General features: G+C 57.9%; 4 protein-coding genes across 13 annotated transcripts; 1 reads left to right on the top strand and 3 right to left on the bottom strand.

Annotated features, from left to right (window-relative positions):
* Nucleotides 1-108: 108 nt before the first annotated feature.
* MATCAP1 (microtubule associated tyrosine carboxypeptidase 1) lies at nucleotides 109-8,167 on the top strand. Of its 2 annotated transcripts, none has more exons than XM_019979501.2 (7): nucleotides 109-414; nucleotides 3,230-3,855; nucleotides 3,938-4,081; nucleotides 4,364-4,496; nucleotides 5,389-5,694; nucleotides 5,799-5,896; nucleotides 6,896-8,167. In XM_019979501.2, the coding sequence occupies exons 2-7, from the start codon at nucleotides 3,286-3,288 to the stop codon at nucleotides 7,058-7,060; spliced, it is 1,416 nt and encodes a 471-aa protein (XP_019835060.1). In that variant the 5' UTR covers nucleotides 109-414; nucleotides 3,230-3,285; the 3' UTR covers nucleotides 7,061-8,167. The 2 variants fall into 2 exon arrangements, with proteins under 2 accessions (XP_019835060.1, XP_070626846.1); XM_070770745.1 differs by lacking the exon at nucleotides 109-414 and adding an exon at nucleotides 560-1,039.
* Nucleotides 8,168-8,509: 342 nt separating this feature from the next.
* NOL3 (nucleolar protein 3) lies at nucleotides 8,510-12,156 on the bottom strand. Of its 2 annotated transcripts, XM_019979503.2 has the most exons (5): nucleotides 11,956-12,156; nucleotides 11,605-11,873; nucleotides 9,214-9,516; nucleotides 8,746-9,063; nucleotides 8,510-8,649 (listed from the first exon to the last, which is right to left on the bottom strand). In XM_019979503.2, exons 3-5 carry the CDS (start codon nucleotides 9,506-9,508, stop codon nucleotides 8,642-8,644), a joined length of 621 nt encoding a protein of 206 aa, XP_019835062.1. In that variant the 5' UTR covers nucleotides 9,509-9,516; nucleotides 11,605-11,873; nucleotides 11,956-12,156; the 3' UTR covers nucleotides 8,510-8,641. The 2 variants fall into 2 exon arrangements, with proteins under 2 accessions (XP_019835062.1, XP_019835061.1); XM_019979502.2 differs by lacking the exon at nucleotides 11,605-11,873 and having other exon boundaries at nucleotides 11,956-12,154.
* A 536-nt stretch (nucleotides 12,157-12,692) lies between these two features.
* HSF4 (heat shock transcription factor 4) lies at nucleotides 12,693-17,801 on the bottom strand. 7 transcript variants are annotated; one of them, XM_070770739.1, is made up of 13 exons: nucleotides 17,269-17,801; nucleotides 16,519-16,627; nucleotides 16,302-16,429; nucleotides 16,085-16,209; nucleotides 15,739-15,814; nucleotides 15,549-15,613; nucleotides 14,950-15,046; nucleotides 14,569-14,696; nucleotides 14,219-14,446; nucleotides 13,617-13,722; nucleotides 13,453-13,518; nucleotides 13,247-13,361; nucleotides 12,693-13,008 (listed from the first exon to the last, which is right to left on the bottom strand). In XM_070770739.1, exons 1-13 carry the CDS (start codon nucleotides 17,389-17,391, stop codon nucleotides 12,857-12,859), a joined length of 1,518 nt encoding a protein of 505 aa, XP_070626840.1. In that variant the 5' UTR covers nucleotides 17,392-17,801; the 3' UTR covers nucleotides 12,693-12,856. The 7 variants fall into 7 exon arrangements, with proteins under 7 accessions (XP_070626840.1, XP_070626843.1, XP_070626844.1 ...); XM_070770742.1 differs by having other exon boundaries at nucleotides 14,219-14,342; nucleotides 14,950-14,970; XM_070770743.1 differs by having other exon boundaries at nucleotides 13,247-13,316; nucleotides 14,219-14,342; nucleotides 14,950-14,970; nucleotides 17,269-17,505.
* Nucleotides 17,802-17,946: 145 nt separating this feature from the next.
* FBXL8 (F-box and leucine rich repeat protein 8) lies at nucleotides 17,947-24,305 on the bottom strand. Of its 2 annotated transcripts, XM_019979374.2 has the most exons (4): nucleotides 24,159-24,305; nucleotides 21,599-22,626; nucleotides 19,904-20,073; nucleotides 17,947-19,314 (listed from the first exon to the last, which is right to left on the bottom strand). In XM_019979374.2, the coding sequence occupies exons 2-4, from the start codon at nucleotides 22,082-22,084 to the stop codon at nucleotides 18,342-18,344; spliced, it is 1,629 nt and encodes a 542-aa protein (XP_019834933.2). In that variant the 5' UTR covers nucleotides 22,085-22,626; nucleotides 24,159-24,305; the 3' UTR covers nucleotides 17,947-18,341. The 2 variants fall into 2 exon arrangements, with proteins under 2 accessions (XP_019834933.2, XP_070626839.1); XM_070770738.1 differs by lacking the exon at nucleotides 24,159-24,305 and having other exon boundaries at nucleotides 21,502-21,636.
* Between the last annotated feature and the right edge of the window lie 138 nt (nucleotides 24,306-24,443).

The raw sequence follows: 24,443 nt of genomic DNA, 5'->3' as shown, positions 1-24,443 counted from the left end.
ATATGGCTGCGCCCCACCTATCCCGGTACAAGACCTGTATGTGGGCTGCTTTCCCAAGTACCCGGGCTTCCACAGTGTGCGGATTACACCCTTACGTGTGCGCGCACCCGCAGAGAGCTAGCGTCTCCTACGCCAGAAGTCAGTCAACTGAGGCAGAGGGGGCGGCCTTAAGGCAACACCCCACCCAGGGGCGTGACCCGATGGCGGACACCTCCCCCCTGCTCTGCCTGGCCCCACCCCAAGCCGTGTCCTCGTGCTCTTGCGGCAGCAGAGATTGACGCGAATCCGCGCTCTTTCGTCTGAGCGTGCGCGCGCCCGAGCCCGTGCGTCACCAGCGTCGGCTCCCGCGGGCTGGGCAGCCGGCGGCCTGTGTTGCGGAGCGGGAACAGCGGCGGCGAGAAGAGGATTGAACAGGTGGGGGCGCGGCACGCGGATGTAATCCCCCCACCCCCACGAGGCCGAAAAGGCGTTCGACCAGACCCCTCCTCATCTACCTGGGAACCCCACTCCATTGTCCACTGGCCCCGCCCTCCATTGGGCACGCCCTTTGCCCCAGCCCCCGCCACTTATTGGCTGTAGGTCACTCCCCTCCTCGATTTCCTAGTACCCATTGGCTCCTCTTCAATGTTATCTTCTTTCGGAGTTTCTTATTGGCGCAGACCACACCCGCTTATATATCACCAGACTCCGCCTTCAGTCTGGGCTCCTCCCACAACCATCTTTCATTCATTCTGCATCTGGGTGCTGGGTACTTTGGTCATGGAGGTGAATGAGACCCGTCCCTGCCCTCAGGGAGTTCAGGGGATGATGTGGGGGGACGCGGACCTGAGCTCCAACAATGACAGCCTAGGGTGGTAAAGAAGCCGCTTGGGCACTGGGAGTCTCTAAGACGCTGGGAAGGCTTCCCGGAGGAAGTGAGGCCCAAACCGAGTACTGAAGAATGGTTAGGAGTTTGTTACAGGGAGACATTGGGAGGGCATTCTTGGCAAAAGGACCTGAGACATGAAAGAAACAAGCGTATCCTGGTAATTCCAAAGAGGTAGGTCAAATGAAAGAAGGGGAGATAAAGAGGATTGGTACAAGTAAGAGGCCTAGAGAGCAGTGAGGAATCCAGAAAAGTGTATGGTTAGTTGAGGGGAAGGAAGCCTGAGTCCCGAAATCATCCAGCAGCTTGTCACTAGGCAGAATGCTGGGAAGAGGGGGAGGGGATCAGAACTAGCTGGGGAAGCCAGGTGCAGGGAAGGAATGATTCCAGTTCTGAGAGGGACAAGGGCTCTCGGTTTCATTCCTTTACTGAACAACTGTTCTGGGGACACAGCTGTGAACACTTAGAAGGAGAAAACATAATAATCACATATACTGTACTTCAGATGGTGATGACTGCATTGGAGGACAATATTGTGGAAAAGGTGAGGTTCTGGTGGAGAGGGTTTAGAGGAGGTTTACTGTCTTATAGAGGGTGTGTCGGGAAGGCTTTTCTAACAAGATATTTGTACAGAAATCTGAGGAAAGTGAGAGTGACCCCTGCTGTTATATGAGGGGAAAGTGTTCCAGACAGGGACATTTTCAGTTTGAGATGCCTGTTATACATTCAAGTAAACATGTTGAATTGAGAACTGACAACACAGTTTGAGGGGCTTCCTTGTGTTTCAGATGGTAAAGAATCTGCCTGCAATGCAGGAGACCTGGGTTGGGAAAATCCCTGGTGAAGGGAATGGCAACCCACTCCATATCTAGTATTCTTGCCTGGAGAATTCCATGGACATAGGAGCCTGGTGGGCTACAGTTCATAGGGTTGCAAAGAGTCGGATACAGCTGAGCAATTTACACACACAGAACACTAGTCTGAAGTTTATGGAAGAAGTTTAGGCTGACATATTTAAAATCATGAGAGTGGATGAGATCACCCAGGGAGAGAGCATAAATGGAGAAGGGAAGTTTTCAAGTCCTGGACATTAGAGTTTTTTTTTTTTTTTTTTTTCCAGGGGAGGGGCGGGTAAGGAAGGATTTATTACTTGTAGCAAGTTAGGAGAACAGCAGGGATCTTTCCCAAAGCAGTGTCTCCACATTATGGTGTTAAGAGGTCAGAAAGATAGGGATGACCAGCAAGGAAGACAAGAACAAGCCGCTAGTGAGATGGGAGAATTATGTCCCAGTGTATTTGGGAACCAAGTGGAAGATGTGGCCAAGCTGAGATGAAGTCATTAACTTTGTCAAGTTCTACTGATCAACATGAAGATCATTGGTGACCTTGGTCAGGTCAGTTTTGATAGAGAGCAGGGGCCAGAAGCCCCTACTTGAAGTGAAATTTAGGACAGAACAGGAAAGAAGGAATTAGATAGAGACTGAGTATAGATGACTTGGAGTGTTGTGTTACCCTGAGAAGCAGCTGGAGGGAGATGCAGTGAAGCTAGAAGACTATGGGGTCAAGTGAGAGTTTTGTTTTTTAAGATGGAGAAATAACAGTATGTGTTTATACTGACGGGAAGAATCCGACAGAATGGAAGAGACTGATGATGTAGGAGGTGTAGGAAAAAGGAGAGATGCTGGAATTATGTCCCTGAGCAGACAGGAGAGTTCAGAGGATGGAGCCTTTGGTCAGTCTCTGGGGAGAGACTGGGTTGGACTGAGCCCTGGTACAGAGTTGGGATAACTGTCCTAACACTGGCCTTGGATGACCACCAGCAAGATGGCTCTGATAGGAGACACCCAGGGATTGGCTTGGATTGGCTGAGCTTTCCCTCTGCTTACAAAGAGCTGGTTCTAATTTAGATTTGAACAGATGGCCCAGAGGGGAGAGAGCATTCCAGGTGGAGGGACTAGCATAACCAAGGGGCAGGTAGGCCCAATGGGCTGGAGGAGGTGAATGCAGCTGGGTGGGAGGGGCGGAGTGAGACTGAGAAAATGCCAGAGGTAGAAGGCAGATAGAAGGTAGTGAGACCCCCTCACCTTTCATCCTGGCAGCTGAGACTGCACTGTACCAAATTCCCAGTCTGGGCGGGCGCTGAGCACAGAATCATGAGTGGGGGGCTTAAGGCTTACAATCAGAAGCTCATGAGCTAAAGGGATTTGAGGAACCACCATCTACGTGGATGTAAGAGACTTCCTCCTGCTTTCTCCCAGTCCAGGGAATGGACTAACTAGGGTGGAGGTGAGGGGGCATAGGGCCTGCTAGCCCTCAGGCCATACCCACTCATTGCTGGCCTCCACATCCTTCCTGTGTCTGCAGAAGTCGCCGGTGTGGGGAGCTGGAGTGACCCGGCTGGATGTGCCCTCCAGGACAGAATGGTGCTGGACTCAGGTGCTCAGGTGTATGAGCAGGCACCCCCCAGCCCGCCAGCCAGCCCCTCCTCCTTGGCCCATAGGCCGGGGCCCTCAGACCAAGATGGGACAGCGCTGTTCCCCTGGCCTCAGTCCCTGGCCCTGCCCCTGGCTCTGTCTGTCCCCTCAGCCCTGCGGCCCCGGGCGGAGAGGCAGCCCTTCTCAGAGCTGCACTTGGGCCGCCGTGGACACATGCGGCGCAGCGAGAGCACCTACACCGTGAACAGTACTGGCCGGCGGGGGGGCAGCACCCAGAGTCGGGCCCCGCCTGGACGGGGACGGGACCCAGGTGGGGGCACCCTGCGGCCCGCGGCCTCCCTGCCTCACATCGCTAAGGCTCGAAAGGAGGCAGGCCGTGGTGCCAGCAAGAGCCCCTGCATGTTGGTGGCTCTGCGGCCAACCAATATGGACCGCGAGCGGGACAAGTTCTTCCAGTCCCATTACACCTACAACCCACAGTTCGAGTACCAGGAACCCATGCCCACGGCTGTGCTGGAGAAATACTGTGAGGCCTCTGGACAGTTCATTCATCAGGTCAGTGCAGACTGCCCGCCTCACCCCAGCCCGGACCACCTGAGCGGTCCAGCTTGACCTGCTGCTGCGGCCCTCTGTGCAGGCAGTTGGCATCATCGAGGCTGTCCTGGAGAAGTTTGGGACCTATGAACACTTTGAGGCTGCAACGGGGGGCCAGCTGCTGACCAAGTGCCAGATCTGGTCCATTGTGCGCAGATACATGCAGAAGGAAGGCTGCGTCGGTGAGGTGAGCTCACACTGCCAGTGATGCCCCTTTTCCACCTGCTTCCAATCAGACTGCCCAGTGGGCAGTGCCAGGCCCAACTCTGTTCTGGTGGAGCTAGTGACCTCAGGCCAGCCCTGCTCCCGTCCCTGCCCCAGTCAGGTGGGAGCTGGCTCCAAGCGGAGGTGGGGCAGGGTGGGTGTCGTGGCCAAGTGTCCGGCCTGGCTCCCCTGTGGCATCAGCAGGTCCACCTCCCCACTGGCCCCCGGGGTTGGTGGCCATGACACGTGTCTCTGCCACCCGCAGGTAGTGGTGCAGCTGAGTGAGGACCTGCTGTCCCAGGCAGTGATGATGGTGGAGAACAGCCGACCAACGTTGGCCATCAACCTGACTGGAGCCCGCCAGTACTGGTTGGAGGGCATGCTGCGGCACGAGATAGGTCAGGGTGTGGTAGGTGGGTGGGCTGGGATGAGAGGGGGCTGGGACATGGGGGCAGGGCAGTGAGGGGCCCCAGTAATTCCACCCCCTCTCATTTTCCCCCTTCCCTTCACCAGCAGCCACCTCCTCCCTCTGGCTCACAGAGGTACGCCAGAACATGCCAGCCCACTCTTTGGGCTCACCCTTATTTCCTGTTTCTTTTGGGCATCTTTTCCTCCCTCAGCTTCCTCTCTGATTTCCCTTGTCCGTGGGGCAAGACTGCTGAGGCCCGGACAGGCCAGAGGGAGAACCCTAAGGGCCCCACTAGTCTAGCCAACAGTACAGGCCTTCCATGGTGGATGCAAGTTCAGATTCTGGGAAGGGAAATGGCTGAAGACACAGCTGGATTTAGGAGGGGACTGGCCAGGCTGGAAAGGCAGGCATAGGACACGAATTACTATTCTTTCATATCTGTCACTCCTCGTCAAGAATCATGTTGCTCTGGGCAAAAGGTGGTTTTTGCTGAGTATGTTAGCATGAAATGGGCATGCAAGGGTGTGGGGACCGGGTGGTGTGTGAGTTCCCGGCCTCTCTAGGGGGCTGCAGAGGGTGGGGGGCGAAGCAGTGTGAGTTTGGGAGAGTTGTGTGTGTATAGTCCTAGACGGATGGGGGAGGATTCATGTGTGTGAGCCTCTGGGTCCTTGGGTGTGAGTTCACCTAAAGATGGTCTTGATGATGCGTTGGGTGAGTATGGGTGTGGGGTGGAGAGGCTTGTGTGAGAGCCTGATTTTAGGGGCATAAAGCTATGTGAGTCACCAGCTAGAGGTCCAGACGGGCAGAGCAGGGCCTGGATAGGGCCAGGCAGGAAGACCCCCTGGATGCCCAGCCCAGCCTCTTCTTTGCTGTCCCTGCAGGTACCCACTACCTTCGGGGCGTGAACAACGCGCGGCAGCCGTGGCACAGCGCCGAGGGCCGGCAGCAGTACGGGCTGCGGCCAGCAAACCCCACGGAGGAGGGCCTGGCCAGCCTGCACAGCGTGCTGTTCCGCAAGCAGCCCTTCCTGTGGCGCGCGGCGCTGCTCTACTATACGATACATCGTGCAGCACGCATGTCCTTTCGTCAGCTCTTCCAGGACCTGGCGCGCTACGTGCAGGATGCCGATGTGCGCTGGGAATACTGTGTGCGCGCCAAGCGCGGCCAGACTGACACCTCGCTGCCTGGTGGGCACCAGTCCCTGCGGGTTGGCGGGGGAGTGCCTTGATCTGGGGCGGGAGGGTGAGGGTGGGGCTTTGGACCTAGGGCTTACGGCCCTCCTTGCCCACAGGCTGCTTCAGCAAGGACCAGGTATACCTGGATGGCATTCTGCGCATTCTGCGGCATCGCCAGACCATCGACTTCCCACTGCTGACCTCTCTGGGCAAGGTGAGGGGCCACAGGGCCTTCAGAGGTCCCAGCCAGCTCTCCCCCTCACTGCTGTATTCCCTGAGCCTCTGGTTGGAACTCCACTGAGGACTGGGTGCCAGGCCTCTCGTGGTGGGAGCGTGGGTGGAGTGAGCACAGGAGATGACGTGACAGTCCGGCAGCCAGTATAGGTGCTTTTTCCAGCCCACAGGTGTGTGTGTAGACACTGCAAAGGAAGTGAGCATTCCAGGCCAGGAGAGCAGTCAGGAAGGCCTGCAGAAGCAGGCTGGAGAAACAGCCAGGGATCAAGCCCTTGGCACTGGGTATCTGTGCCAAGCTGAGGAAGTTGAACTTCATCCAAAGCAGTGGGGAATCCAAGGAGCTTCAAGCAAAGGGTGGCACAGATGTTGGCTTTAGAAGGCTCTGTGTATCATACGGAAGGAGAGGCCTAGGGAGGGGAGTGCAAGGGGAAGAGGAAGAGGCCTTTCCCACCTCTTCTGCAGCATGGATGGTGGTCTGGCATAACCCGCAGTGGCCGTGCCGTTGGAGAAGGGGCAAGCTGGAGAGATCTTCAGAGAGTGGAATCTTTTCAACTCAGTGGCCACTCTGAGTGGGAGGGTGACATATTCTAAGTCCCCACCCTGGAATCTGACCTAGGGGCTCTGACAAGGGTCGGGCTGCATAAGCTGGCACCCAGGAAGGCTGGCTATGAGGCGTCTAACACCTGGTATCCAGGGAAAGGTGTTCAGAAGGCAGTTGGATACCCAGATTTGGAGATGAAGGGGGGAAGCTGGACTGGATACAGGAGTGGGGTTGTAGCACATAGATGTTAGAAGAAGGTTTTGAGAGAAAGAGCAAACACCCAGGATGGAGCCACAGGGTACAGAACGTTGGGAGTGAATCAAAAGGGGAGTGGGAGAGGTTCTGGGAGCAAAGGGCTATGGGCCATTGGAAGAGAGCTGGGACCAGCTGCCTGAAAACCAGGGGACCCTGCACTGAGGCCCAGCTTTCTCCCTGCAGGTTTCCTATGAGGATGTGGATCACCTCCGGCCCCACGGGGTGCTGGACAACACCCGGGTGCCCCACTTCATGCAGGACTTAGCACGCTACCGGCAGCAGTTGGAACACATCATGACCACCAACCGGCTGGATGAGGCAGAGCTGGGCCGCCTGCTGCCTGACTGATACTGGTTGAGGGCTCCAGATCGGCCCCCAGAACACGAAGCTGGCTGCTCTGTGCTTCCACAGCCTGGGTGTTTCTTGGGGCCTGGGGAGGGCAGAAGCATTTCAGGAGGGAGGAGCGGCAACAGCAGAGAATTTGTGCTAGCCTCCCTGGACCCCGAGGGCCAACAGCAGCATGTCAGGCAGACTAAGTCTGCCCTCCTGTCTCCAGCTGTCTGTTGAGCCGAGGAAGAGCCTGAGGACAGGAGGGAAGCTGAGCGTGGATGGGCATTGGGGGGAGGGGTTGGGAGTAGAAACTTGTTCTTGCATGAGATGGCTTTGGGTGTATGCGTACTCCAGTCTTTTCGTCCCCCCACCTGGCCCCTTGGTGCTCCTTCAGCTTTCACGCTGTCTACCTCTCACTGGGTCCTGGTGGGGATCTCCCTTCTCCTGGGGTGACTGCCTGAGCCTGCCGTCCTGGCTTTCACACAGACTCAAGGAGCAGGGATCCTGGTAGTAGAGACCCAGCTGGGCTGGGCTGTGCTTTCCAGCATTTTGCCTCTCCCATTGTCGTTGTGTGTTTTCCCTATTTATGTGCGGTGTGTCCTGGGCTTCTGAAAGTTCGATGGAGGGAATAGGGCTCCTCTGGAAGGCACTGAATGTTCCTAGCCCCGCCCTCCCTCACACATACACAGGCCTTGTGAGTCAAGCCGAGAGCTCCCCTGGCCTTGCCCTCAACCTCTGCACTGGCCTCTGCTGTCCCTGTCTTTGCTCACACCCTCGCAGCTGGTCTCTGGCAGAGGTTGGCATAGGCTGGCAGCATCCACAATCAAGCCTGAGGGGCAGGCCCCCAGTGGTTCCAAGTTCTGAGCCTCTCCTCAACCAGGAGAGGTGCCAAGATGATTGTTGCTTCTAGTTTCACCTCAGACTCAGCTGTGTGAGGTTGACCCAGCCCCGCTCCCACCCTTGGCCTTAGTTTTTCCATTCGAAAACTTGGACACACAGCTGGAAAGTCCTTATTCCTTTAGTCATTGAATATGTGTAGAGCACCTTCTGTGTACCAGTTAACTGGTCAGAATCCTCACTGAGCTCCCAGTCCTGAGAAAAGTCAATTAAAACAATTATAATGAAGTGTGTCGGCTTCATCTACTCACGATCACTTCCTCTCTTAATCTCCCTTCCCAAGCCCCTTTCCTGGCCCTTTGTGCCAGTGCTAGGGGCTTTCTGGGGTGGGGCTGGTGATGACACATGTCCCCAAATGGTAAAAGGGCCATGGAGCAGGGCCCAAGAATCTGGCCCTTGTCCCACTGGGGACCTGGGTCTGGGGTCTCCAGGGGTACAGCTTGTACTGTTGAGGACAGAAATGGGCTGAGGACTGTGCCACGGGCACAGGGCTGCCCAAAGACTTTGGGACTTAGAGGCACACATCCACATCCTCGTTCCTGGGCAAAGAGCCACAATCAGAGTCCAGGCTGACCCTCCAGAATTTATTCACTTTCAGTGGTACTGGGCCAGATGGAACATTGGTGGCGTCTGACCCCACTTTGGCAGGATCCCAGATCACATGCTGCTAGGATGAAGAGCGGCCTGTCGGTGCTATGGCTTTCAGGAATCTAGAAATAATGGAGAGGGCCTGGTCATTCAGGTGGAGCCCCGCCTCCTCCACCTCCCAAGCTATGCCCTCCCGCCAGATTTGGGCAGCCTCACACCTTCAGACTCGTCTCCAGCCTCGAAGTCAGGCTCCGGCTCTGGCTCTGGCTCCGCCTCTGGCTCTGGTTCCGCCTCTGGCTCCGGTTCCGGATCCATTTGGGGGTCCAACTCCGGTTCAGCCCCTTCAGAGGTCTCGGCTTCCAGCTCTGGCTCAGCTTCTTCGAGGGTTCCGGATTGTGCTGCCTCGGAGTCCTCAGGACCCCGGGCCTCGTCGGATTCTGGAGCTCTGGGCAGCCAGGGGCACGTGGTTCCTGAGTCAGCAGCCCCGGGAGTCCAGTGGCCTGGGCATGGAGGGTCATAGCTTCGTTCCCGGTAGCCTACGGCGGAGGTAGGAGTGTCTCAGGCTCAGTTTATCCTCGGTGGTTTCCTCTGCACATTTGCAAGTCTTTGGGGAAGACCATGGATCGATGCCCCCATGCCACGCCCCCTCCTCTGACCTAGGGTCCGCCTCCCCCGCAGGCTCTCACCGGTCCCCACGTGCTGCCAGTCCCAGGTGGGGTCCGGCGCCCGCACAGTTCGCTGGGCGCAGCTCAGCAGCTCCTGGCAGGCAGCCTCGCCCTTGCTCTGCACCAGCAGCAACAGGCGGCGCACCCTGCGTTCGGCGTCAGGCAGCGCGTCTAGCGCCTCGTACTCGGGCCCGGTGAGCACGCCCCGTGCCAGCAGCGCATCCAGCAGCAGCCCCGAGTCCGCCTGCAGCGTCTCTACCAGGCGTTTCCGCTCGCGGTCGATAGTCTCTGATGGCCTTTCCTGGGTGTTGCCCATGGTAGGGGCTGCATCGGAGGTGAGGGGCGAAAGGTAGTGGGGGCGGGAGCTCCCCTGCTTCTGACCTCTCTCCCGGGGCCCCAATGAACATCCGTGGCTGGGGTCTAAGTTCACCTGGATCTCCGCGGTCTGTCAGCCCCGCAGCGCAGCACCGATCCTGCCTCCCTGACCTTTTCTATCTTATCTCTGCCTCGGGCTTCACCTTCGGTCCCTAAATGTTAACTGTGGCACTCCTCTCCTCCCCTAGCTACCCTAGGACCCTCATCTACTCTGACTGCTCTCCCCAAGCAGGTCCTTCCTCCTGAGCCCCTGCCACCATAGACACCGCGATAGATTCAGACCTAGTTTATCCAACCTAACTTCTCTTTCCTAACTTGCTTCCCCAAGGTACAGCTAGTCCTGATAAACCACACCCAGCCTGCAATCAAGTTCCTTTCCAGTCTATCTGCCGAATACTTCTGTCAACTCCACCACTGAGTCTAGTCTCACTTCCAGCCTAGACCCTGCAAAGCTCCATATCTCCCCTCCCAGATCCCAGTGCTGAGAGTCTTCCTGCTCCTCTCACCTACTGGAGGAAGTCCAGACCCTTATCCTGACCCTGAGGTCCATCCTTCCAGGACAGGCCCCTGCCTCTGCACCCCCTCACTGATACCACCACCATGTTGGAACCCCAATGTGCTTTCCTGGCCTCTTCTGGTTCCCTAATACCTGAGTAGAGATACCTGAGTCCTCTTGAGTCTTAGCTCTGACCAAGATCTTCTGACATCACCTGAGACCAAACTGTCTCCCTGCTGCCCTGGGAATGATTCACAGCCATCATCTTCAAGCATCCAGGACTCAACTCATAAAAGCTACCAGCAAATGTCAAACGTTCACCATTTTCCTCAGTGGATCCTCCCATTTTGAGAGGCTGTCACCACCCCAACAGCAGGCCTTGGGCAGAAATTAATCTGCTTTGTTCACTTATCAACAGCCAAGGACAATGGCCCATCTCCTCTTGGGTCGCCTGACCCAGGCAGCAAGGTCCCTGGCATTAAGGGGCAATTAGGTCAGGCCCTGGGCCACTCCCTTTCTCAGTCCATCTCCCTTGGCCTTGGCTTTGTCCAAGGATTTCATCCTCTCTTTGGGGTCCCCCCTTTACCTCCTTACTTGGCTCTAGGTCTGGGAGAGAGGATTTGGTCTTAACCCCCATCTCTCTCACTGCCTGGTGTCATGCTATGCCTCCCTAGTCATTGCACCCCTCCTAGCCATACTGAGGTGTCAGCCCTTCCCTCAGGCCATGAGCAGAGACCCTTTGCCGTTCCCTTTCCCTTCATGTCCCATCTGTGACAAATGCTGCTCCTCCCCTGACATCTCAGAGAGAATTGGCATCTCCCTCCACCCCTCATCTCCTGTAACAGTCTCTCCCAGCACCTCTCACTCCTGTCCATCACCCTACGGAACAGTGACTTTGACAACTCTCTAGGGTAGGATTATTGTGCCCATTTTACAGATGAGGAGACAGGCTCAGAGAGACCAAGTGGCAGAACTGGAGTCTGACTTGCTCCAGCCTGAACTATGAGGTGTCTGGCCAAGCAGAATGCCAACCATAACAACCTTCCCCTAACCCTCATGGGACCACCAGAGAGAATCCAGACTATCTATTCACTTCCCAGCCCCTAGATAGCAGGCTTTCCCCCACTTCCCTCAACCATTCAGTACCGGCACTTCCCAAACTTTGTAGACACTCTTCCCTGGGCCTGGAATCCCCTTTCTTCCTCCCTTGAAAGATGGACCCATCTTTCAAGACTCAAATGTCTCCTCGTTTACCCCAATGCCGGAGTGTCCCAGAGGCAGATACGTTCCTTCTCCTCTGTATCCCAGTGAACATCATACACCCTCACTAGGCTGACATCACTGGGCTGTGTACCATGGATCCTCTGCCCTCTTACTTGAGGTTTCCAAACTCTGTCCCCCCAGTCAAAAGTGCAGGAAGGGAGGGAGGGCAGAACCCACTGTCCACAGGTGCAGAGAGGGAGGGGACATACTAGGTTGGCCCCTCCTTTTTTCTCCCTCCTCCCCAAATTATTTTCATGTTAGCTTCCTCCTCTAGTTACCTCAAGTCCTGCCTTTTGTCCTGTCTGGAGAGCAGAGACCCCAGCTAGTCTGGATCCTCTGAGATTTAATGCTCAGAATATCGAAATTATGTCCTTCAATGGTCACAGCCCAGATTCTTCCCAGAGGACCTGGCGGCTCCAGTTAGCACGCGTGGTCAAGGGTCTCTGCCGCCCTCCCCACCTCGCTCCCTGCGCGTTCTTTGGCTAAGGAGCGAAGGTGGTGGGCCACCGCGGAAGACGTCGCGCACCTGCGAACTCAACATCCATCCCTACACCCAGCCCCAGAGATAAGAGTCCTGCGGAAGGGAGGGGAAGGAAGGAGAGGGGAGGAGAGGGGCGGGGCTCACAGACCTTCGCGCACGGCTGCTGGTGGTGATCGGGCGCGGATTTCGCCCAAACTCAGTTTCTCTTCCCTCCCCCAGCCGGAGGGGGAGGAGTTCGGTGGGGCTCCCGGTCCCTGCGCTCCTGGCGGCCCCACTCACGGGTCGAGCCTCAGCAGGGCAGGAGATGACGAGGCAGAAAGGGCCAGGCAGGGTGGGGATGGGAGCAGCAGCTGCGGCGGGGGCGGGGCGGCCAGGGCTGCCGGGAACCGGGAGGGGGTGGGGAGAGGGGGCCGTTCTTCTCGGGACGCAGGGAGGCCGCCCGCAGAGGTCGAGTACCGCCTGGCTGCGTTTTCCCTCATCACCCCGGGCGCGCCGGAGGAGTCAGGGTGGGGACCGTTAAGCCCGCGGACCCAAGTACCCCAGCAATTCCCATGCGTTTTACACCCATTCTCTTTGCCTGCACAGAGAAGGCTCAGAGAAGGAGCCCAGCTTACTCAAGATCACAGAGCGGGTGCACTGCGGTTCTGGGTGTGACCCCTAAAAGCCCCCGATTCCCGGAGGTCATAGTGGCCATGCGCCAGCCCTGGATTCGCACCCGGAGGATGGGGCCTAAGCAGGAGAGCTCGGCCTCGGAGGCACCTCCGCTCTCCAAGGGTTCCTCGATTAACATTAAAGCCCTGGGATCTGGACGTTTCTATGAAGGCAAAGGCGCCCCCCACCCATGACTTCTGTGCTCCCTGTTCGGTAGAGGAAACAGAGACCAGAAACAGAAAAAAAATTGCGGTTTTATGCAGGACTCGGGAATGGAGAGGGGCTGCCAAGTAAGTGGGGCTTCACTCAGCGTCCACCAGGGGGCTCAAGGAAGCCGAGCAGGGCGTGCTACTGCCGGCCAGCCCCTCAGCAGGGCTGGCTTCGGAGTGGAGGGGGTTTCAGGGTGAGGGGTTGTCTCCCGCGCCCAGGTAGGAGGCCCGGCTCTCAGGGCTGCTGTAAATGGTTAAAGCTCCGGGCAGGCTGAGGGCTGGGCCTCCTAAAGCCGCTGGGATGTCCAGCAGGAGTGGTGCCCCGAGTGTGGAGTCCTTTCCTAGGAGAAGCGGGGCTGTACTCAGCAGGGAGAGACGGTCATCTCCTTTCTTCGGGGAAGGAGAGCTTCACTCGCCTTGCCCTCTGGTCAGTTGCGATGAAAGATCCACTCTCAACCTCCCCCTCTCTCCCAGCCTGGGAGATTTCCCTCCAAAACATCGACTGCCCAGCCCACCCAATCGTGATACCTCAGGCCCCTCAGGGTGTCCCCCAGGTCCCTGAGTCACCACATATATTACCTGGGCCTGGAGAATTTAACCCCTTAACCGCCAGCTCAGTCTCACCCTTCTCTGGAACCAAGGGCTGCAACTGCAGAAGAGAACCCCAGGAAGCAGCTGGGGAAGGGAGCTGGGGCTTTGGCAGAGGGAGAACAGTGGTGGACTAAAGGGCTTGGCTGAGCAACTCTCAGCACCCACCCCCGCCACCCTCCCCACCCCCATCTTACCAGGGACAGCTCCATGTCTAAGTCCATCAGAGTCCATTCCCGCCCTTGGAGGCTGGAGCCCAGCACCTGAGGGGAGCTCTGGGTCAACGCTGTCCTCCCCAGGGTGCCCAAACAGCTGGAGCCCACCGAGCCCTGTGCCCCTGCCTCACTGAACGTGTACTCACATCCAGCGGCCCTGCGGGCTCCACACTTTCAGGGGGGGCCCGAAGCAGCATTGGAGGCAGCACACTGTCTGGGCTCCGGCCTCCCCTCTCCAGGTCCAGAGGGCCCCTGTGCACAGAGAACTGCTGTTGGCCACTCCTTGCTTTAGGTTTCCAAGGAACCTGGATACATCAGGATCTAATCTGACAACATCTAGAGTGTTAGAAGAGGACCTCCCAACCCACACACACAGAAGGGCACAGAGAAAGCACCTTCTGCCTCCTACCTTTGGCCTGAGGTTTGGGTCGTGTGCCTGCCCCCACCCAGGCAGTTATCAGTAGCAGTGGGTCCTAAACTGTTATGTACTTTACAATCTTTACAATCACCCCAGTGGTGGCATTTAAAATGCAGACTCCTCAGCCCTGCCACTGAGAAGTTTCCACTTTCCAGGGGCCTCTGAAGCTGGTGCTCCTTAGAGCAACTCTGCAAAATCAGGTCAGATCATGGCTGCCTCCTCAGCCACCCTGGGGCAGACAAGGCTGGGAAGTTTCAGGACTAGCTAGTGCCGGTCTAGCTGCAAAAGTGGCCCATGGGGTTTATAATCACAAATGGGCTTTCTGCTCACCTGTCGGGAACCTCCCTGGGGCCTCTTGGTTCAGGCTGTTGGGCATTCCTGGGCCCCTCAGGGCTGAAGCTCCCCTTCCCCTCCAGGATGGCCTGCACCACAGCCACAGGCAGCGGTGGGGGTGCTGTCACGCAGAAGTCACACTCGTTTGGGGCCAGGGCCAGCCCGGCCTCGCCTTCCCCCCCTGGGCTGGCTGGCTCTTCTTTGAGCAGTGCCAGGCCCTTCTCCCTGCACCAGAGAAAAGCTTCAACCAGACCCTGGCGCTGACCTCTCCCCCTATCCCCACAGCCATCTGGGCTGCCAGGCCCACCCCCCACAGCTCCCCAGAGGGCAACCCCTGTCCCTCTTACCTCCTGCCACCACTGGAGGGGGAAAGCCTGGTTCCTTCAGGGGAAGGAGAGTCTTCCGGGAGGTCGGAGATGATGGGGCCCCTGGCCCTGTGAGGGCTGCTGAGGCCCAGCGTGGTCTCCGGGAGGGGCTGTAAGTAGAAGACGAGGTTGGGCCCTTCACCTAAAGTCATAGGGTGAGCCGGAGCCTGACTGGTACCACATGGGCAAGACCTAAGGCGGAAGGCTTGAGGGGGGAGGCTTGGTCCACGCAGGGTCTGGTGGGAGGGAGGCTAGGCTCTATCTTCTCTTCTATTTCTTTTTTTAAAAAATCTGTTCTTTTAGGGGAATGGGGAAAGGGAACAGGCTCTCTATGGAGAGATGAGAGAAGAAGCAAAAACCTACCGACTGGATAAAGTAGGGGTCCTGCAGGAGGGCACCAGGTAAGGGGCAGGTGTTGAATTTGGCTGGCGATGGGCACCCCTCATCCAGCATCAGCGACCTGTGCAAGGTGGCCAGGGGCACAGGCAGGGGGCTGGGCAGGTTCATCTCCCAGGCCCCTCAGCCTGCACCACCGCCCTCCCACAGGCCCCAGCAGCCACGTCAGCAGAGCTGAGGCCTGTTGCCAGGGCATCAGTCACATGCTGGAGGCAGAAGGGGCTCCCCCCACAGAGATGGGGGCCCTTTGGGGGCAGAGGGGAGGGAGGAAGCCTGGTTTGGGCCCCAGACCCTCTGCTCTTGGGATGCTTTGGGGTGAGGGGGAAGGGGATCATGGGGTGGAAATACAGGGTTAAGGTCCTGGAAGTGAGGGGTCTGAGAGTCAGGGTTTTGGTGGTAGAATTAGGGGTAGGGGGAAGCCCTGGAATGGGGCTTTTAGGGAGATGGCGATGGGGTGGGGAAGACGGTAGTGCAGGGGGAAAGGCAGGTGAAGGGGTTTCTGAAGGAGAAGGAGTCCTGCCAGGGCTCTGGCAGGGGGTGGGGGCGTCTCTGGGGTTCTCACTCACAGCTTCCTCTTAGCTCCTGCGCTCCCAGACCCAGCCTGAAGTGGCCCAAAGAGGCACTGGATCAGCTGAAAACAAAGGGTTAACTCATCTTTGGGGCCTTGCCCCTCACTCTAACAAGACACTTCCAGGGGCTTCCAGGGCTGGGCGTTGGGGGGATACGTTCAGGAGTGGGGTCGGGGCAGAGGAACACCTTGCCGATGACCCGATGCTGTTGACCGTGGCTCTGCCGCAGGGTGACCACCTCCCTCCACAGGATCTCGTTCTGCCTGGGGAAAAGGCGTGGGAGGGTGCTGAGGCATCTGAGAGTTCGCGGGGTCACCACCCCCACCCCCAGAATGGCAGGCCCGCGCCCGCGCCCACTCGGATGATCGTCCATCCATAGTCAAGAGACTGCCACAGCTCGGCCCACTGGTCTTGGAGGAGGCACCGAGGCACAAGAGAGAAAGGAGCTGCCCAGAACCGTCTAGAAGCCAGTGTCCTCGCGCCCAGAGCCCCCCTTCTCCCTCCCCAACCTCCTCCGCCCCCTCCCCCCGCACTGCCTGAGTTCCCGCAGCCGCGCCTCGGTGCTCTCCTGCACTCCCCGAAAAGCCTGCACCTCGCCCAGCAGCCGGCCCAGGTCCTCGGGGCGCCAGCGGCCGTCGTCGCCGCGCAGCGCGGGCACCTGCAGGTGGGAGGCTCTCTCAGGTAAGGGTCGCACGAAATAGCTGTCCCACTTCCACCCAGGTTCGCTGGTCACTGCTGGCCGCCCCTAACCTTGCGGCGCACGCGTTCCAGCAGTTGCTCTCGGCCGCGTACGAAGCTCGGATGCTGGAACTCGACGTGATCCCGTTCGGGTCTCAGCAGGCCACCCTGCTCGATGCTCACCACCTTCCGAAAACCGTCTAGGGAGCGGGGCGCGGGAGCGTAAGTTGCTAAGTCCCCGCGAACCAAGTCACCCACGCTCGATTCCCACTAGGCCCTAGGGACTCACACATATTGAGTTGCCGCACGAAGCTTGCCATGTTGCTGTGCTTGAAGTATTGGGGCAGCACCTCCTTGGCGAAGCGGCTCTGGTCGCTCACGAGGAAGCTGGTGCCGCTCTGAGGAGAGCACCGCCCGCCCACTCACGGTGCGGGCGGAGACCAGACGACACGGTGAGCGGTGCCCGCCCACGGCCAAGCCAGTGGTCTGGCGCGCGCACACAAACTCACACTCACTCTGGAGACCGAGACTGTCATTCATGGGGACGTGGGACGAGGCCGGGCCGGAACCAGCTCTAAGGCCTATCCCGGGGCGACCACAATGAACCTCTACCCCAGCCCACCCAGACTCCCTACTCGGTTCTCTAGGAGGAGGCGCAGAGGCCAGACTTGGGTTCCAGACCCGGATGGCTCCCCGACCCGCGTTGTGACTCTGAGTTAGAATCAGACCCAGCCCTTCCCTTCTCCTGGTCTCTGTTTTCCCATCTGTCTGATGGGATAGGGTGGGAACTAGAAGACCTCGAAGATCCTTCGGGTGCTGGGTCTCCTTCAGAAGGCTCCTACCCTTTCCTCTGCCCGAAGGAAGTCGCCTCACCTCCATCTCCAATACCACAACCCCCGCCCAAGCCGTCGCCTACCCTAGACGGCTGAATCAAGGGACCCACAACCCCGTCCCAGGCAGGGGTTGATGAGCGTGGACGTTCACTGACGTGGAGGAATCCCGGGGACCACTGAGGAAGTCGAGGGGCCCCAGCCCTCACCGGGCTCCAGCGGATCAGGTGGTCGGTGCCCGGGTCGCCCACCAGCGCCCATAGCTTGCCGAGGAAGGCAGGCACTGGGCTGGGGCCCGGCTCCGTGGGCAGCGCGGCCGGCGCTTCCTGCATGGCGCAGTCTCGGCCCCGCTAAGCGCTCGGGCCCGGCCGCCGCGGGCTTGTCAAAGCCGCGGAAAGTGCTGCGTTTGCCGCCCGCCCCGCCCTACTCCGCCTCCCGGCGCCGGGTCAGGCGGGGGCCACGTGCGAACTGGCGGGGCGGGGCTCTGGCCGCGGCCACAACACCAGCGGACCGAAAGGGCAGTATGGGATCGGATGTGCGTGGGGGCAGGGTGCAGGAGGGAGGGAGACCTGAGTTTGAGTCGCACCCTTCTCAGGCCCGCTGTTTGCTCCTGTGTTCTTCGGGAGAAATAGAGCGTACACAGCCTGATGTAGGCTGGGAAAGCGATGGAATGGGCACAGCCAAGCCTCGGGGAGAGTGGCAGATAGGAGCAGCGACGGTGGGGAGGAGAAGCAGATACCCTCCCGCGGAACTTGGGACGCTGTCATTCCGAAGATGTCAGGACCCCAACCCTGACCGATGCAGCCGCACCGGTAGAAATGGACCTTGAGGTCTCAAACCCTCCCTACCCTTCTTCCAGCCTCTGTCAGTTCAGAGCAGACCCGGCCTTTCACAGGACGCAGAGATAATGCTTGATTTATTTCACACTCACTCCAGAGGCACTAACACACATCCCCCTGAGGCACAACTTGAGCCAGTGCCCTCCCTCCCCCCACGCCAGGACCGCCGAGCTAGCGACATGTTTGCAGAGGACTGGGATTGGAGGAGGGTGATCCCTGTACTGTGGGGACAGTGGGTGTCTGCAGATGTTGAAAGCAATGAATGGACTCAGGGCGCCCTGGACCGGTACCGACGCCACTCCATACATAGGCTCCAATCCTCGAGAGGGACAAGAGGCAAGAGTCCCAAAGAAGAGGTCGAACAGCTGGCCCGCCCCTGGGCAAACCCACGCAGCATTTCAGAGGACACACGTCCGCAGGGAGCGGAAAGAGCGTTTGTCCCATCACGCCACAAGCGTGGGCCGCCAGGGATGCGGCTCCCGCGTTACCTTGAGCGTGTAGCTGCGCAGGCGCGGGCAGCGCGCGCGGAAGGCGTGCAGCACGGAAGGCCGCACCACGCAGAAGCAGTGCACCTCGCGCAGGCCCGCGCAGCGCGCTGCCAGCTCCTCCAGTGCGGCATCCAGCTCGGCCGAGGCTGCGGCGCGCACCTCAAGCGCGCGCAATGTTGCGGCGTAGTGGCGCGCCGCGAAGCGCACTGGACCTACGGTGTCCCCAGAGAGGCTGAGGCGCAGCGTAGCCACGGGTACGGCTGGCTGCAAGACGCGCGTCACGCTCTCTGCAGGCAGCACCGGCTCTAGCTCCAGCTCTACCTGCAGTCCCGGGTGGCGGAGGCTCAACGCGGCCCAGGCTTCATCAGGCAGGGGGGGCGCGCGTGCGTCTTCCGGACACGCGCACCGCAGGGCGAGGAGCTCGAAAGGCGCGCGCTCTGGCGCCGCCAGTGCCTCAAGCGCGGTGCGCGACAGGCTGGCCAGGTGCAAGCCAAGGGCGCGCAGGCAGGGGCAGGCCTCTAGTAGCTCGAGCACGGAGCCCGGCCCCACGCTGCCCACCAGCGTTCTGTTATCTAGAAAAAGGCTGCGGAGCTCCGGACAACCGTGTGCCACCTGCAGCACTAGCGCGTCGTCCAGTGAGAAGGGCAGGCGCCGCAGGTCGAGGTGGCGCAGCGCGCTGGCCGCCCCACAGAGGGCGTGCACCGCGTCCAGGACGTCGCGGCCGGCGTCGAAGAGCGGCTTTTCTCCGCGGCATTCCAGGCACAGGCCTCGCAGCCCAGGGGTACGGCCCGTCAGTGCAGTCAGTAAGTCCGTGGCCGCCCTGCGACTCGACTTCCTCGACGGCTCAAATTCCAGCCATAGATTCTGAACGTGGTCCAGGCAGGCGGACAGATACGGCGGCAGCATGCCTTCCAGCTCACAGTCGCAACTTGGGGGTAGAGTGGTGGAGAAAAGGCGTCGGCCGGCCAAGTCCCTGCGACCTGGCGAGAGGACTCTAACCCACCCCTCTCTCTGGGTTCCGGTTACCATCCCCACTTCCTGCCTCCTACCCACACACCTCCTTGGTCCGACCGTGCCTGGTCGCTCCTAGGGATGCTACGAGGGAACCCTGTCCCTTCCTTCAGACGCATCTGCCGCCAGTTGAAACCGTGCCTGAGAAAGCCAGGATATTTTAGAAAATGGCCTTTCTCATTGGTCTTCAGGAGGCGGGGCGGGGCCTGTGAGCTGCGGCATTCACATTCTGCCTGTCACTTCTCAGCTGAGTGAGGAAGTAATTAAATCTGTCTCAATTTTTTATCTGTGCGATGGAGATAATAATACTATCCGTCCATCACATAAAGTGTTTGTGAGGATTAGAAAGATTGGTATACGTAAGGCCCTTAGAACAATGGTTGGTACACAGTAGGTGGCCAATGTTAGAAATGACGCTTTTTAATACGGAGAAGAGTCACTGCATCGCCCCAACCTCTGACTCTACCAATACTGGGAGAAGGTGGGAGGGGGGAGAGCCTGCTCACCTGATGCTCGTGTCGTGCCACACAGCGCTGCAGGTGGCAGCGGCAGCCCAAGCTCTGCAGACCCTCGCTGCAGCAGCGCGGTCGGGCAGGGGCAGGTGGCGGAAGATGAGCGCCAGCACCTCCTCCGGCAGCTGTTCTCCAGGCTCGGCCATGGCCAGGTGGGGGCCCCCCTGCAGGAAGGCCACAGTGTTCAGGGGAACACTTGGAGCATATGTGTAGAAATGCTTGGGGCCCAGGATCCGCTATGTAAATTTGCAGAGCCCAGTGCAAAATGAAAACGTGGGTCTCTCTGTTTAAAATATTATCGAGGATTTCAAGACTGTGACAGCAGAGCATTTAACCAAGCTATTAAACCAAGCCTGGAACTCTGTACACAGATCTCAGACCCGTGAAATCTGCCTGGGATGCCGAGCATTTCTGATTCTTCCTTTAAACTATGTTCTCACTTGTTGAACGAATCCACGTTTTATAATACTCTATTAGAAGGAACTCACCACAACCCGTGCACCAGGTTGATAAAGCCAAATACCTGGATTTGGGACGATGCTGTCAGATCTTTCTCCTAGTCACCAAAGTCTCTGAGGAAGTTGGAGGGCCATTGCCCAGGCCCTGACTCCAGACCACCACGTCTTCCTCAATCCCTCGCCCCAGTCTCCCTCTACCGCACCATCACGGCGGCCAGAGAGCCCGGACTAGTCTTATAGAGGTCACTGAACTGCTTGCCTCCCAACTTAGACCCTGAGTACTTAGGGAACGATGGAGCCCAAACACCAAGGGCCATTGAAATGGCTTCTAAAAGGGCTCTGGGCAGCAGAATCACCCGGACATTTGTTTACCTTACAGATTTCATGGCCCCACCTACTAAATCAAGCTCTCCTCAAACAGTAGGGTCCAGGAATATGAATTTCAACAAGTGCAGGTGTATGCCACAGGTCCCAAGTTGAGAAACCTGGTCCTAACCCCACCCGTCACTAGAGAGTGACGGCAGGGTTAATAGGGCGGGAACATTAAGGAAAACTTTTAATTGACAGGGACCAGGAGCCAATCAGGAAGCAGAGGTGCGGGTCGGGCGTAGCTGAATACGCGAGGAGAAGAGAGGCTCCTTCCCCCACTTCACTGGGGGAGACAACTTGGGTTCTTCCAATGAGAGGCCAGCGAGGCGGAGAAAATCTTGGGGTTATGGGGGCCTGAGGGACCCTGGACTCAAATTCCGATCCTGAACCCCGAGCAGCCCAGGCACCCGTTGGGCGGTTTAGGCTCAACTGGAATTCCACAGACCCACATCAGAGCGCGGCCTTTGTTGGAGACTGTGCGTCCTTTTTGAAGCTGCCAATTTTAGTTTAAGGTGCTTAAAGGTTTTCGTACACAACGTTTGACGCCACTGGCCAATTTTCTATTTTCCCATATTTTCTAGGCTAACGGTCCCTGCTGGAATTTATGTCTCGAGTACCCGGGAGTTTCTGATACCCTCCGCCACTGTTGAACTAGGCACCCAGTTCAGAGTGTCAGGTAGAATCAGAGGAGCTCGACCACCCAGAAGGGGACGCCCCCTCGTTGCTCCATCCTTTACGCGCTGGAGAAAGAGGATCGGCTCTCACCCTGGGGCCCTCCGGTCTCGTAAGAACCGCAAGTCCTCGAAGTCCCTTGCCGCGGGCAGTTCCGCCTGCTGTTTGACCTCAGGCGCCAGTGTCTTACCTGCGCAGCGGATCGGGTGGGCTTTGCCCAGAGGCTGGGGACTGGCCGCAGAGGACAGTGGCGGGAAGGAACCGCGGGGAACCCGGGGGGCGGGACGCCGGGACGGACGGGGCGGCTCGGACTGGGGTGCCGCCCCTGCGCTCCGCGCACACCCGGAAGCAGCGCGAGTCCAGTGGAAGCCGGCGGGCGTGGGAATCCAGGCCGGGCCCAGGCGGCCAGGTTAGTGCAGAGGGTGGGTGGGCTTTCCGTTGCCGGCAGGAGCCGAGGCGGGTCCTGACTCAGGAGCACAGGCGCGGTGCGGTTCTCACCCGCGGCTGCTCGGGTCAAGTGGTGGTGGTGGTGGCCTATTGGGCTGTTTCCGTGGGAGGCTGGAGTGAGGGTACCGACGCTGGCCCCTGCGAGTGCCTTGTCCCAGCTAGGGGCTTTCAAGGGGCGGCAGGGCCCTGTGGGTGAGAGGACGGGGTGGTACTGGTTCTGAACAGACATTCGAGAGAAACCCCTTGGCCGGTCAGAGTCAGTTGCAAACGCGAAACTCCAGCAGGAGGGTGGGCTAGTGGGAGGCCGGGGAGCTCCCCTCCAGAACTCTGAGAGGCTCTACTTGAGTAGATGCTGGGACTCGCAGCTTTTCAGTCCTTGAGAGGCCACCCCTGCAGGTCGTCACCGCCTAGCCGGCCAGAAGTGGAGCTACTCAGGACTGTTATTGTTCAGTCGCTAAATCGTGTCCAACTCTTTGCCACCCCGTGGACTGTAGCACGCCAGGCTTCCCTGTCCTTCACCATCTCTCAGAGTTTGCTCAAACTCATGTCCAGTGAGTCAGTGATGCCATCCAACCATCTCATCCTCTGTCAGTGTTAATAGACCGCTGCGCCGGCTGGCTACCGATGGCAGGGGCATATTTTCCTGAGTCGGTACCCACGTGTCCCTTACGATCTCAGCCCAACTAAGAGTTCCCAGGACCCCGGCGGGCCCCGCTGGTAGAGAGGCGGACTCCAGGTGGGTGGGGCGCGGGGCTTCCCGAGGAGGGGCTTCTGTGAAGGGACACAAGAGTTCCCAAGGGGGCTTAGCGAGGCAAGGCCCGCCCCTCACCCCGCCCCACCCCTGCCACTTTTCAACAGTTATCAGGCTGGTTTGACTTCTCCTGTTCCAGTCCTAGAGAGTATGACAGAGATTCCCCCTCCTCTTGGTTTGCAGTGTCCTGCAGGCTGGCCAGTTGGGCAGAGGACTGTCTGGTCCTGCCCTTACTTACCCACCCTATGGGGTCAGCACCCTTCAGTCAGGGGGCTAAGAAGATGTGAAAGAGGAAATGTTTTGGGGCCAGGTTCCCACTTCTCCACTCTGGGCCAATACCCCAGGACTTCCCACTTGTCTCCCTACTGCTCTTGGTCCCACTTGTCATCTACCCCGTTTTTGTTTTGTTTTGCTTTTTAAGAAAAACAAATATGCCTTTTTAATACAAAAGAAATCTCTCTTTCACATAAAGTAGAATATTTAAATAAAATGAAAATAAAAACCACCCCAATCTCCCTCTTCCCCAAGAGAAATAAACAATGCTAATTTTTTGTTAATTTCTATTGTTTTGGATAAACACACAAGTATTAGTAAGTTTTCTACCAAAAGATTATGGGGGGAGCTGGTCAAAAGATATGTTCCCTGTGCTCAAACTCAGGGTAGGGTTATCAGGTATCATTCTTCCTGCCAGGTCTGGTGAAAGTGGAGGGTGCCATTTCTCTTTTCCTTTATTATTACTATTTTTTAAATTTGCCAGCTGCACCGCACAGCTTGAGGGATCTTAGTTCCCTGACCAGGGATTGAACCCAGGCCCTTGGCAGTGAAAGCACTGAGTCCTAACCACTGGACCACCAGGGAATTCCCTTGAACCCATTTTTCTAGGAAAAGGGTATGATGTTGCCTCAGGTAAGGTCTGAAGAAGAGGCAGGGCAGTTCTCCACCTGTTGCTCATAGTGCTATAGCTGGGAGGCCACTGACAGGCCAGTGCCATGGTTCCCTGAGTGAGAATTTTGCTCCTTGATCTAGAGCTAGGATTTTGTTGAAGATAGATTAGAGGAGATGCTAATGTCAAGGGCCCTGACTGTGTTTGGACAGAGAAGGAGCCTGTATCAGAACAACTTGAATGGCATCAGACAAGAGACTGTCTCCAAAGACTTGAGACTAAAAAGGAATGATTTAATTCACATAACAGAAAAGTCCAAGATGCAGCTAGAGCCGGGGACATGGTGTGGTTAGGGGTGCACTTCTTCATCTCTTGGCTCTGTAGCTTTCTATGCCAGTTTCATTCTCAGTCAGGCTGAGAATGGCAAAGGAGACCTACCCTTCCTTCTAGCTCAGCTTCAAGATAGGAAAGGGAAACTTGTTCCTCTTTCCTATTGGTTTAGTTGCTAAGTCATGTCTGACAGTCCATAGACTGCAGCCACCAGGCTCCTTCCATGGAATTCTCCAGGCATGAATACTGGAGTGGGTTACCATTTCCTTCTCCAGGGGATCTTCCCAACTCAGGGATTGAACCCAGGTCTCCTGCATTGAAGGCAGACACTTTACTCACTGAGCCAACAGGGAAGCCCAAATTGCAGGTTGATTCTGATAGGTCCAATATGAATCCTATGCCCAACTCAGAACAAACCATTTCAGGAAGGTGAATGGAAGATGCAGATTGGCTAGGCTGGACGTCAGGGGCGAGGTTGGTCCTTCCAACAGGCCTGTGGATTGAGAAAAGGGTAGAGGGAAGTCCCCAGAGGTCAGTCAGGACTGGGGTAGAGAATCTGGGCAGGAGCAAACTACAGGTGTCCTTTGAAGTGAAGCCAGGAGGTACAGCAGGAATGCTGGAGAA

This window comes from Bos indicus, chromosome 18 (assembly GCF_029378745.1).
Source record: "Bos indicus isolate NIAB-ARS_2022 breed Sahiwal x Tharparkar chromosome 18, NIAB-ARS_B.indTharparkar_mat_pri_1.0, whole genome shotgun sequence".
Classification (NCBI taxonomy): Eukaryota; Metazoa; Chordata; class Mammalia; order Artiodactyla; family Bovidae; genus Bos; species Bos indicus.
The sequence above is the reverse complement of the archived record's forward strand: the minus strand, read 5'-3'. Positions and strand labels throughout refer to the sequence as shown.